At 44.5% G+C, this 12,905-nt stretch overlaps 1 protein-coding gene across 2 annotated transcripts in view; it reads left to right on the plus strand.

The window, feature by feature from the left end:
• The window catches only part of TRMT1L (tRNA methyltransferase 1L), a 522,615-nt gene that overhangs the window by 103,163 nt on the left and 406,547 nt on the right, over window positions 1-12,905 (plus strand). For both annotated transcript variants that reach the window (XM_078641383.1, XM_078641388.1), the window contains exon 5: window positions 11,199-11,312. In XM_078641383.1, coding sequence (XP_078497509.1) covers window positions 11,199-11,312 — 114 coding nt within the window. The remainder of the gene's footprint in view (window positions 1-11,198; window positions 11,313-12,905) is intronic.

Genomic DNA, 12,905 nt, shown 5'->3' on the forward strand with positions numbered 1-12,905 from the left:
CTTGAAGATGGGGAACCCTGCCCAATCACAGCTAGGCTCCTGCCCCCCTCCCACAGGAGAGGAGCAGGCTAGGTGGTGTACCCACCCCTATTGGTCCCTGCCCTTGCCCTACCTGTAATGCCCCTAAATTTAGTATTTAGGGGCACCCTGAACCTTCCTTCCTCAGATCCCGATAAGAAAAGAAGAAAGAAGATCAAGAAGACGACCCGCCATGCAGCTGCTAGCAACAGGACGGCACCCACTGACTTGGCCCCAGCCCTACCGGCCTGTCGATCCTGGAACCTGCTCCTGCTTAATCCCGGCGACTCCTGCAAACAGCAACCTTGGGACACCCGGAGGACCTGCCTGCCTTGACCCTCTTAAAGACTGGGACTCCCATAAGCAGAGGCTCTGCTTCAACAACCAACCCTTGGTGCCAGATAGGAAACTCAAGACCTGCCCACTCTGCACCCACCGAGCCCGGCCTGTGCCCGAGTGATCCAAGACCACGAGGACGTTCCCCAGGCGACTGGGACCCGGAGTCCAGTGCCCCAAGATCTTCCTTGACGAACCAGACGACGCCTGCCGCCTCAGAACCAGGGACCCCTCCAACCGAGGGTAAGATTTCCCGACACCCAGACACCCCTGCACCCGGCGACCCCCTGTGCCTCCTTTTGGGGTACCTACCTCTTCTCCAGGATCCCAACTTACCTCTCCTAGTGGTGGTCGCACCTAAAGAATCACCGTCCCAGAGTCGTTCCTTTTTTACCTTTCTCATTGAATAACATTGAGCGCCCGACGGCTCAAAGGCACCCTGTACCCAGCCGCCCGAGTGCCCCTTGCAGCGCAACCTGTGCCCTATGTTACTTCCCCATTTTCCCTGAGCAAGTGACCAGGAGCCCAGCTCCCCAGCCGCGTGGCCTGCTAGCCAGCAGCCACCAACCGGAGGCCCCCAGCCCCTCATTGGATAACATTGGGCCTAACTACCTCTGCACCCGGCTGCCCATGTGCTGCTGAGGGTGAACCAACTGTGCCTACCTGACCCTGAGGGACCCCTGAGTCTATGCCCAGAACCCTAACTTCCCCAGTCGAGTACTCACCCGGAAACCGGTAACTCACCTGCCGTTGGATAACATTGACTGGTTTGACTCGAAAAATCTTCTGTCTACTTTTGAAAACTTAAAATATTCCCATAAAATCAACTGAATTCCGAAGTACTCCCCTGTGATCAGGAGAGAAGCCAGTACTGCATCTCGTAGCCCAGTACTGAACCGCAAAAGTAATCCTAGTCGGGTTTACTAGAAACTTGATTTTTCTCAATAGGAATCCATTGTGTGCTTTTCTGTTAAATTTCTTCTAAGTGTCTACTTTTGAAAACTTGGAATATTCTTTAAAAATCATACCAAATACTAAAACGTAATTACTTACCTGTTTTAAGTTGAGACCCCAGTGCTGGACCTAGGAACCCAGTACTGGATTACAAAAGTAACGAGTTCGTACTTTAACTGCAACCTGAATTTTCTCCCATTGGATAACATTGGCAGTTTTTCATTGAAAAGTTTCTAAGTGTGAACTTTTAAAATAGCTTTATATTCCTTAAAAATCACTGCAATAACAAGTTTTTACTAAACTGTTTTCAGCTTAGATCCCAGGACTGAATCTAGGATCCAGTCCTGGAACTACCAGAGTAATCTACAAAGTAATCCGCTGTATTTATATAGAATAACCCATTGAGCTCAATGCTAAATTGTGTTTAGAATTGTGTTGCCAACTGCAACCCCTGTACCTATTGTGTTTACAAAATGTATTGCCTTTCTGCAAAGTACTCCTCTGAGACCTCTCATATTGAGAACAGTATATTGTGATACCTGTTGGTTCTAAAAATAAAACAACTATATCTTTGATATAAAAACAACTGGCCTGGAGTTCAGTCTTTGAGTGTGTGAAACCATTTGCTAATTGAGTGGGTGCAACAAATGCTTTACACTGTCCTCTGGTACTGCCTTACTGCTCGACCAAGCTACCACTTTAGAGAGTAAGGTCACACCTGGCTTTAACCTCTGTTACTTCCTGCTCCTTTACAGACCTCCACCTAGCAAGGCAACATTCCCAGACGCACTTCTAGACACAGTTTCCAACCTGATAACAATACACTCCAACCTATGTGTTCTGGGTGACCTTAACATTTTGGTTTGATAAAACCAATATGACCCATCCAAAAACAATAATCACCGGCCTAGACGCATTGAACCTGCATCAGATTGTCCCCAATCCAACACACACCGCTGGACATATCCTAGATGTCATTTTTGCTAATACTGAACTAGTTACCTTTCAAACTATAACTCCAGTCACATAGTCAGACCACCATTTGCTTGCTTTCCAACATAAAACAACACTAAGCGACTCACCTAAAACTACCTTACATCCATCCACCTATTGGCCATGGAACAAACTAAATTTGGAACACTTGGAAACACAACTAACATCCAGTATAAATCTGGAAACCATAAATTCTGTTCAGAATCTATGAGTGGCTACAGGAAGCTTTTGACATCCTGATACCACTCAAAACCACACAACAGAACAAAAGAAAAAAAGCGCCTTGGAGTAACATAGAAATAAAAGACATAAAACAACAAATTAGAAAGCTGCAACGTACCTGGCTCAAAACAAACGCCAAACAAGACAAACTTCACCTACAAAAAATTAACAGATTATATAAGTCGCCTATCAAAAAAGCTAAGAAAAGGTACTATTCAGACAGAATTCAAAACACTAAATGTGCAAATAAAGAATTCTATAAAATACTCAATGAATTTTGAAAACCAAATTGCCTAGAAGGAACTCATCCTGTTAATCAAGATTTCACAGACAAACTGGCAAATCATTACACGGACAAAGCAGACAAGTTGGACTCGTACTTAAAACAGAAACAAAGCACCAGCACTAACCCTTGTTCAAAACAACTATCCAAGAATGTTCTAAACAAGACTCTCCGTTACTTCCAACACATCTCACACGATGAATTTATGGACCTGGTCAAAGCAAGCAGGCCTGTCGGCAGCCCTTCTGACCCCTGTCCGCCACAAACTTTCAAGACAATTCTTTTAACAACCTCTGCTGCCATTCCAGTAAGACAAATCATCAACGATTCCTTAACTACTGGAATATTTCCAGAAGAACTCAAAAAGTCATATATACGCCCTTTACTGAAGAGAACAAACTTGGACCCGCTGAACCCTGACCACTACAGACCCATTACAAATGGACCTTTCCTGGGCAAACTGATAGAAAGAGCAGCGTTCGCCCAGATGTCACAATTCATTGAAGAGAATGACATGCTTTCAGATTTCCAAACAGGATTCCGTCCGGGAAGAGGCACTGAATCTGCCCTCCTTGCCATCTGGGATGACCTAAAATATACAGTTGATCACAATGGGGTTGCTGTGCTACTCCTCTTGGACCTCTCAGCTGCCTTTGACATGGTTGACCATGACACTCTGAAACAAAGACTTTATGAAGCCGGCATAGAGGGAACTGCTCTAGACTGGATCGTGTCCTACCTTCTAAACAAAACTAATGTCATCCACACCCCACCTTTCTCATCCAAACCGTACTCCACAAAAGCAGGGGTCCCTCAAGGTTCTATCATCTCGCCCATGCTTTTCAACATCTACATGAAGTCTTTACCAGTACTGATCAATAAATTTCACCTCACGTGCTACAACTATGCAGATGACACACAAATACTCCTTCAACTGGAATGCCCCAAAGACATTGGAAAATCACCGATTTTCAGCTGTCTCAGAGCCATGGATCAGTGGATGACTTGGAGCCATCTCAAATTGAATGCTTCAAAAACTGAAATACTCACGTGTGGCGATTGGAAAAATTACAACCCGTTTGCCGCATGGCCTGATGAACTGGGATCACTGCCTAAAGTATCGAAGGAAGTAAGAAACCTCGGAATGACCATGGACTCCAAGCTGTCGATGAATGTCCAACTGGATAAACTAGCAAGATCAAGCTTTGCTACTATAAAAACGCTGCGACAAATTTTCCCTCATTTAGGCTATCCACACAAGGTCCTTCTACCATCTCCCTTGTTCTATCCAAACTCGATTACGCCAATAGCCTCTACCATGGATCACCTTTAACGACCATAAAAAGACTACAACGGATTCAGAACTCGGCTGCCAGACTACTCTTAATAATACTGTATTTTCTATAGCGCGAACAGCTACCTCAACTAGGAGGTGTCCCGGCGCTGTGAGAGCAAAGCAAAGCCAGACTGCCCGGTAAGCGAGCAAAGTTAATGATCCAGTGAGAATAACTAAAACTTGAGCTGTTTCCTAAAGCTCTGTTCTGACGGGGCCCTTTGCAAATCAAGTGGTAGGGTGTTCCACAGTCGAGCCGTGTTAGCTGAAAAGGTCCGACCGCCCAGTCTTGCCCTTTTGACTCGTGGCACACTCAGTAAAACCCGATCATTCGAGCGAAGAGAGCGGGTCTGAGTGTATCTAGGGAGTCGTGATCTCAGATAGTTAGGGCATGAACCCTGCAGAGCCCTAAAGGCCAGTGTAAGAGCTTTAAATTTTATCCTGCTGGATATCGGCAGCCAATGCAGAGAACGAAGATGGGGGGAGACGTGCTCTTCTTTAAACGGTATATGCTTCAGCAGCCTAGCCGCCGCATTCTGTACCGTTTGCAGCCGTTGGGTCAGATATTTAGGAAGACCCATATACAGGCCATTGGCATAGTCCAGCCTCGATGTAATTGTGGCATGGATCACCGTTTTCGGGCAGGACTCAGGCAGTAGTTTCAAAATTTGTCGGAGGTTCCTCATTTTACTCAAGTAGCATCCGGTGACTTGCTGGATTTGAGGCGCGAAAGACAGATTATCGTCCCATTTTACCCCAAGGTTCTTTGCCCAGTGGCTGGGGGTGGGTGGGGTCCCCATCTCAGCCGGCCACCATAATTTTGCTGGGGGGGGGGGCTGCTTTTGCCAAAGAAGATCACTTCCGTTTTTCCCGGATTCAATTTCAACTTATTTGTATTCATCCAAGTTGCCACATCTTGGAGGCAGCCCTTAAAGCGCGCAAAGGCCACCTCTGACACTTCTGAGTAGGGGAAAACCAACTGTGTGTCATCTGCGTATGATATAGCGGTGACTCCCCAGTTGGCAATGAGTGTAAAAAGTGGGGCAAGATAGATATTGAATAGTAGGGGGCTTAAAGCCGACCCCTGTGGGACCCCACAACTCAACGCCCTGCGCCTCGAAGAGCATTGGCCTAGTGCAACCTTCTGTGTTCTATTCGATAAATAGGACTGCAACCAGCCAAGTGCTTGATCACGCAGCCCAATTGCTGTAAGCCGATGTACCAGCCTATCATGATCCACGGTATCAAATGCGGCCGATAGATACAGGAGCATCAGCATAGCCGACTCTCCTGAATCCAACGACCATCTTAGTGACTCGGCCACTTCAATCAGCGCCGTCTCAGTACTGAAACCGGGCCTGAACCCTGACAGGGTTTCAAGTAGTATATTGTTTGCCTCAATATGGGCATTTAGCTGACGCTGGATTAGCTTCTCCAGCATTTTTCCGGGGGCTGCCAGCAGGGAAATAGGACGAAGATTATTCAAATCCTCCGGGTCTCCATTTGGCTTCTTTTTTAAGGGTAAAAGGGTGGCATGTTTCCAGCCCTCTGGGAACTCCCCAGTGCATATGGAGGTATTCCAGATGTGCTGCAGAATTGGCGCGATCGAATCTGCCAACAGTCCCCATAATTTGGGAGGGCAGGGATCTTCGGGCGAGCCTGATTTACAGCGTATTATTTCTTGCCTCACCATATCCAATGGGATTAGCTGAAATTTCCCAAGGGGGGCTGTCAGCGGGCCCTCGCTCCCTATTTCCTCTTTGGCCGTAGGTTTGGGCGTCCCGAAAGAATCGTAGACTTTATGTATTTTATTAGCAAAGAAGAGAGATTTTGTCACAGTGTTATGGATGGGGGGATCTCTCTCTCAATGCAGCGTGGTTTAAAAAAGGACCGAACAATTTTGAAGACTTCTTTGCTAGAATGGTCTGCCTGTTGGACAGAAGCCGCAAAGTAGCTTTTTTTTGCCTTTTTAATCAATTTATGGAAAGATCTAATAGCATCTTTATATTGTATTTTAGCTAAGGGGCAATAACCCAACCTCCAGAGTCTCTCCAACTTTTTACAGGCTGTTTTTTCCTGCCGTAATTCGGCGGAAAACCACGGGACAGTGGGCGATTCTCTCTGCGACATCATCCTCTTAGCTGGTGCCACTTGTTCCACCATAACTCCAATCCATTGATTTAAAGCCAGCGCATCAGCACTTACATTATTAGTAAATTTGGGCGGAGCTTGCGCCAGAATAGGGCCCATAATATCCGGGGTAAGGTTTTTCCATTGCCTCTTAGATACGAGCGTTTGCCCTTAATGGGCACTACGCCTTCTACCACTATTGAGAAGGGAATAAGCCAGTGATCTGACCAGACCAATGGCTGTGCTTCTTCCATCAATATATCCTTAAATGTGGCAAAGATCAGGTCAAGTGTGTGCCCTGCTTTGTGTGTGGGACCTTTATTCTGAAGAATCAGATTCGCCGCACTTTATGAGGCCACGAATTGTTCTGCCTGTGAACTTTCCTGGCTATCAATGTGGATATTAAAATCTCCTACAACTAAGGAGTGGTCGTGCTTCAGCGAGCTTTGGGCAATAGCATCAATAAGTCGCAAAGTGCTACTCTCTGAGCAATCCGGGGGGCGATAAACCACCATCCCGGCAATAGCCAATTGAGGATTGAGAAGGAGGCAGAAGTATAGACATTCCACCCCGGGGATTAGAACTGGCGAGGCGGGTGACAAGGTATAGCAGTTCTTGCAGATTAAGGCCACGCCTCCTCCTCTCCTACCATCCTCGCGGTTAGAAAAACACATAGAAAAGCCTTCTGGTACTGCTAGAGCAATGGCTGTCAAATTCTGCTCGTTCAACCAAGTCTCAGTTAGGAACAGGGCATCCCATTCCTGGCTCTCTAAGAGTAGCCAAATATCAGTGCTATGCTTGTGCATTGATCTACAGTTCAGAAGTCCCGCTCTGAGACCTTTGCCCGGCTGATCTATATATGCCTTCGCTATGGCCTCTTGTGGAGGGTCGGCCATATCCCACCATCTTCCACAGTCTGGGCATATAACCGACTCTGAGAACGATTCAGGATCGAGAGAGTGGGCTTTGCATGGCCCTGTTAGATCGAAGGCCAGCAAGTCTTGCCTAGACCAACTGATCCTGACAAGCTCGGGCCCCGATGGGGCAGCATAACTGACCTTGGCCGCAGTCTGGCCGCAGACGGGCTGGACTTAGGCGCGACTTCGACGCGCCATCGTCGCGCCCGCTGCGCTCTTCCGCTGCGCGGCCGGATGCACATTGACTCTAGTAGAGCCTAGCCCGGAAGTGATGCTGTGGGTGGGAGGGGTCGCGTCCCTCCGCTCAAGCTGCACACAAAAGCCGTGGCGGAACGGGGACGGACCGGGACACTACAAGGGGCCAGAAAGCTCGTACAACCAGCCTAACAGTGTATGTATCCCCGCAGATGAAATTACATGCTCCCGCCAGAAAATAAGTTTTTTTAAATTGCACACGCTACTGGAGTTGTCAGAGTCACAGTACACGTAAAAAAATAAACACAAAGCAGTTTTTAAAATGAGGCTTTCCACAACACACCGCCCAGCGCCTTGCTCGCGCTGCTCTCACCAAGCGCGGCTAAATTGAAGGCACCTTTTAAAGGCTGTATGCTGTGGGTGGGAGGAGTTGCGTCCCTCCGCTCAAGCGGCACACAAAAGCTGTGGCGGAACGGGGACGGACCGGGACACTACAAGGGGCCAGAAAGCTCGTACAACCAGCCTAACAGTGTATGTATCCCCGCAGATGAAATTACATGCTCCCGCCCCTGAAAATACGTTTTTTAAAATTGCACACGCTACTGGAGTTGTCAGTCACAGTACTCTTGCATATCAAACCACGAGACCACATCTCCCCTGCCTTGAAATCCCTGCATTGGTTACCGGTTGCCAGAAGATCCACGTTCAAGCTGCTTTGTATTACCCACAAAGCAATACATGGAATAGGACCCCTCTTCATCAGGAATAAAATCACCAAACACATTCAACAAAGGAACCTCCGCTCTAAAGGAGCATCTCGCCTCAAAATCCCACCATACAAGAAAAAAAACATGGGTGGCTCATCCTTCTCTGTTCAAGCAGACCAAACTATGGAACTCTTTACCCCCCAACATAAGGTCCACCGACAACCACCTTATCTTCAGAAAACTACTCAAGATCTGGCTCTTCCCCACATAAGTACCATACAGAAACAGAAATTTACAGCATATCCCTCTGTATATAAGCATTTGTTTTCACTATAGATATGTACCTATCTTTGTGTATTACTTTATAAAACATGTAAAATAATTGTTAAGAGAAAAAAAAATAATAATAATATTCATCCATAAATAAAAATCATCTTTGGTCTACACGTGCATACTTCCATTGTGCATCTATGTACCTTTCATGTACTTGGATCTGTGTGTCTGTTACTTTTCTCCTGAAAAAGCATATCCAATGCACTACCCTATTTCTCATCCTGTGCCTCTATCAATATATTTAATCTAAATATACTTACTTCCTTTATGTATTTATATACTTTCAATGTACTTATGGATCTATATATTTATCACGTTCTTCTAATTTAGCATTTCCAATGCACTAGCCTATTTCTCAGCCTATACTTCGCTCAATATATCTTTTAGCCCAACCTTCTGACTCATCTCAAACTTCTTTCTACTACTCCTTCTAATGCACTACCCTATCTCTCATCCTATAGATCTATCAATATATCCTCTACATCCACTCTCATTTATCCCAAACCCCATACCACTACTATGATCGCCAAAATAACCCTTTCTAGACTCTCTCCTGCTCTACCCCTCCTTGCATCATCTGACACCTCTTTTTACTACACCGATCCCCTAAAACAAACCTTTCTAAACTCTCCCCTCTGACTCCTTCCCTCCAACTCATTTTTACTCCTCCAAAAGCCTCTTCCTACTGCTAAGACCTAAAAAAAAATAAAAAAAAATCCTTCACTCTTTTATCCCTCCACTATCCTTTTCAATCAAAATTAACAGACTAACATGTTCACTTCTCAAATTCCATATTCCATATTCAACTATACTAATATACTTCCCAAATAACTGAATAACATATCTACTACTCAAATTACTTCATATTTATACTATACTAATTTTCAACACTAATCCTTTATGGGTTCCGGAGTGGCGTGCTACTCGCCAGAAAAGCGCTTCCACACCCATCAGGGGTAACAAGTGCTATATGAATGAAATCTTTCTTCCCCTTTTATCCCTCCGCTATCCTTCTCACTCTAAGTAACATACTAATATCCACCACTGAAATTACCTTATATTTCACCATATTAATTCACCACTAATCCTTTATAGGCTTCCTGAATAGCGTGCGTCAACAAGCGATAAATAAATACAAACCTTTCTCCTCCTCTATCCTTCTGCTATCATTCCAAATCCAAATAACTGACTAACCTATCCACCACTCAAAATGTACTTGCATGTTTCACTATACTAATTCAACACTAAACCTCTATGGGTCCCGGAGTAGCGTGCTACCCGCCGAAAAAGCGATTTGACGCCTCGTATGGGGTAGTAAGCGCTATATAAATGCAATTACAATACAATACAATACCTTGGTCCAGTATATATAGAGCCACTTTCTCACAACAATCACTTCATAAGTGCCTGTTACTCTTTGCTTGTGATAATGCTGCCTCTCCACTCCTGTTACCTTTGTCCACTTTTTTTTTGTTTTCATGTTAGTTTTAATCTTTATGTGCTCATTCATTTTTGTCCAGGCTTTTGGAGTACCTTATAACAATGTTTCAGTTTTGCTTCTCTAATACCACACTTATGGTTGATTTCAGAATAGCTATGGACTTTGTAAATGATTACCATTTTGATTTTTACTTTGTTGTTAGAGGAGTATTTTCAAATCTGGTACGCTCCTAGTTTACCCCTGCTTTATTTTCCGATTCTCTACAAACAAGATGGTTCTCACATGTAGGCAGGATTTTGCTGTGTCCAAGACATCTGCATGTCTAGAAGCCCTTGAGTAGTAGGCATGCCCTCAGTAAAGGGATCTGTCTGGGAAAATCTGAACTATCAAGGGTAAAGTGAGAAAAATTTATATTGCAAATAAGCAAATGTCCATGCATGCCACAGTGCAGGGAGGAAGGTGGGTAGCAGAAGTTAAGCTTATTTTCGAGGGTGAGCAAGAGTTGGGACAAACAGGGAGACCAAGTACAGCTGTCTGAGGCTCTAAAATAATGGGAAATGCTGCGCCTACGGCTTTTGAGTTCCTTTTCTTCCACATTCTCTTTGTTTTGTTTACCAGAGAGTGCTTCTTCACTACCTGACTATCCCCCTTGATAATTAGGATGCACAGTTTACTGCATCAACTTGTGTTTTTTTTTTGTTTTAGTTTTATTTTTGTATCCCTGCACAAAAACCTATTCTAACAAGATGTAAGGTCCCTTCTCTTTAACCCCTTCCCTGCTGCGCACATTCCCCTGCTGTGCTAGGGGGCGGGGGCGCGCACAGCTCCCCCATGCTCATGACGAGCTCAGCTCGTCATGCAGTACAGTGCTCCTGTGCTCATGACGAGCTGAGCTAGTCATGGCCACACCCGTTTCTTTAGAACGCTCAGCACAGCAGGGGAATTAGCCCAGCATGCGAGCGTTCTAAAGGCCATGACGAGCTCAGCTCGTCAGGAGCACTGTAGCTCATGACGAGCGCAGCTCGTCATGAGGATGCAAGGGGTTAGGAGGAGGATCCACAGTTCGTTAAGGGAACGTGCTTGAATGAATGATTATGAATTTAAAGAACTCAAACTACAGGACTATTCAAGTTCCTTAAACTGCATGCTTGTGATTCAGTTATCAATTTTTTGTGTTTAGGAGTGATGCTTCTGTGGCAACTAAATAAAAATGTTGGGCCTGAAGCTTGTTTACTGATCCTCTGGATTGAAAGGTTCCCATATGCAGCAGATAAGGCCAAATCTGAATGTAAAAGCAAATCATGTCATTTAATTTATCCTGTCTTTTTGTTAACAGCAATGCGGAAGGCTTGCCCTTTGTGTCCTGAAGAATATTTCAGAGCTTGCCACGTTAACAAGCTTTTTCGCCATCTTCAGAATTTGCACTGGAAAATCTCTGTTGAATATGAAGGTATGTTCATTAATTTGTTCATTAACAGATGGTTTGAAATATTTAACTATAAAGGTTGTGAAAAGTTTGACAGTACTATCTCTAACTAGTAGTGTGTAGTTTTATGTTTGACTACATCTCTCAGCACGTCAGGAAATTCTCTTGGCTCCCAAGAATTGATACAAAATGGCTGCAGCACTCCAGGGTGAACAAAAGGAGGTTACCTGGAAAACCGCAGAAACAATGTACAAGAAAAGCTAGTATTTAAATGCATGTCATAGAGCACTCCCTTCTCTCTCCCACCCAAAAAAGTATTCATTCCCAATGTCGATATTTGGTGCGGCATACTCTTCTTTGCTCTCCTGTGCAGCTTAGGAATTTCTTGGTGAGCGTGTAAAGATTTTTTATAAAGCATTCTCTTTGATGGGATTGGCTCTAATCCAGTTTCATTATAATGCAACATGCATTGATGAACAAAGAACTTCTACCCCTTAGACTTGGTCCATTTTACTTCTGTAAATGTGTTCCCTTCATTAGATAAAACATTTTTGGAATTTCATGAAGAGATAACATTAAGAGGCAATCAATTTTATAGGGAAATCTTTATTGCTTTTGTTTTGTAAGCACAGACTGTGCTTTTCAATTTCACACATTGAGCAAAGTTGAGCATTTGGCCAGTTGGGTTTGGTGATCTGCAAGTAGTGTGCTGGCATCACAAGAAAATCCCCTGTTCTATGTAATGAGCTAAACCTAAGGTAGTGGTGTATATTAAATGGGTTGAGGACTTTGGTTAGTCAGATCTTTCTTTCTTTCCTCCTCACCCACTGCCCCCCCCCCACACACACACAGTAAAAACCTTACCATTATCCCCATGTCCTGATATAAGGAAACTGCGGCTTTATTTGCCCTCACACGTTACCGGATGTTCATCTGAAGCGGTTCTCCTTGTAGGATGACTGTTGGATGGGCAGTGCCTTAGCATTTATTAATGTGAGAATTTGTAAGGTATTTCAAAAGTTGATTCTTGTCTAGAGATATCATCATGTGAAGATGAGTCCTTGCTTTCTCTGCTAACAAAATTAGGTCTTTCCCTTAGCCCTGAACACAATCTTTTCAGTTTTTGTTAATGTCCATCTTCAGTAACATGTCACAACTAAAGAAGATCAAACCATTTTGTGCCTCACAACTCACCTTCACAAGAAATGTCACTTGTGTTGAAATACATGACATCCTCCTAACCGCCGCCAAGTGTTTGACATAGACTTCAGTGTGGTCAACAGCTCACAGACCTTCCTCATCCTTGAAAAAGTAGTGCTCAACTCTATTGACTTAAATGGGATCATCACAGTTCACATCTGTAGTGGCCTTCCTTTGATACTCCATAGGTTGTGAGTTGTGCATTCCACGTGGGAAGTTTTGCCAAGGGTTAGTTTCAGAAAGGTTAATGTTCTTACACCTTTTTGGATACAAGTCTCTTTCAGTCTATCCAGTATAATATGTAAGGCAGTTGTCGTTCAAAGGTTTCCATATCTGTTTGATGGACATTCATCACCAGGTGCCTGTGTTGCAAGGAAATTCTGTGTATTGAGATCTGTAGCGTTCTGCAAGTTCGCT

The sequence above is a fragment of the Lissotriton helveticus genome, chromosome 1_1, assembly GCF_964261635.1.
Source record: "Lissotriton helveticus chromosome 1_1, aLisHel1.1, whole genome shotgun sequence".
Taxonomy (NCBI): domain Eukaryota; kingdom Metazoa; phylum Chordata; class Amphibia; order Caudata; family Salamandridae; genus Lissotriton; species Lissotriton helveticus.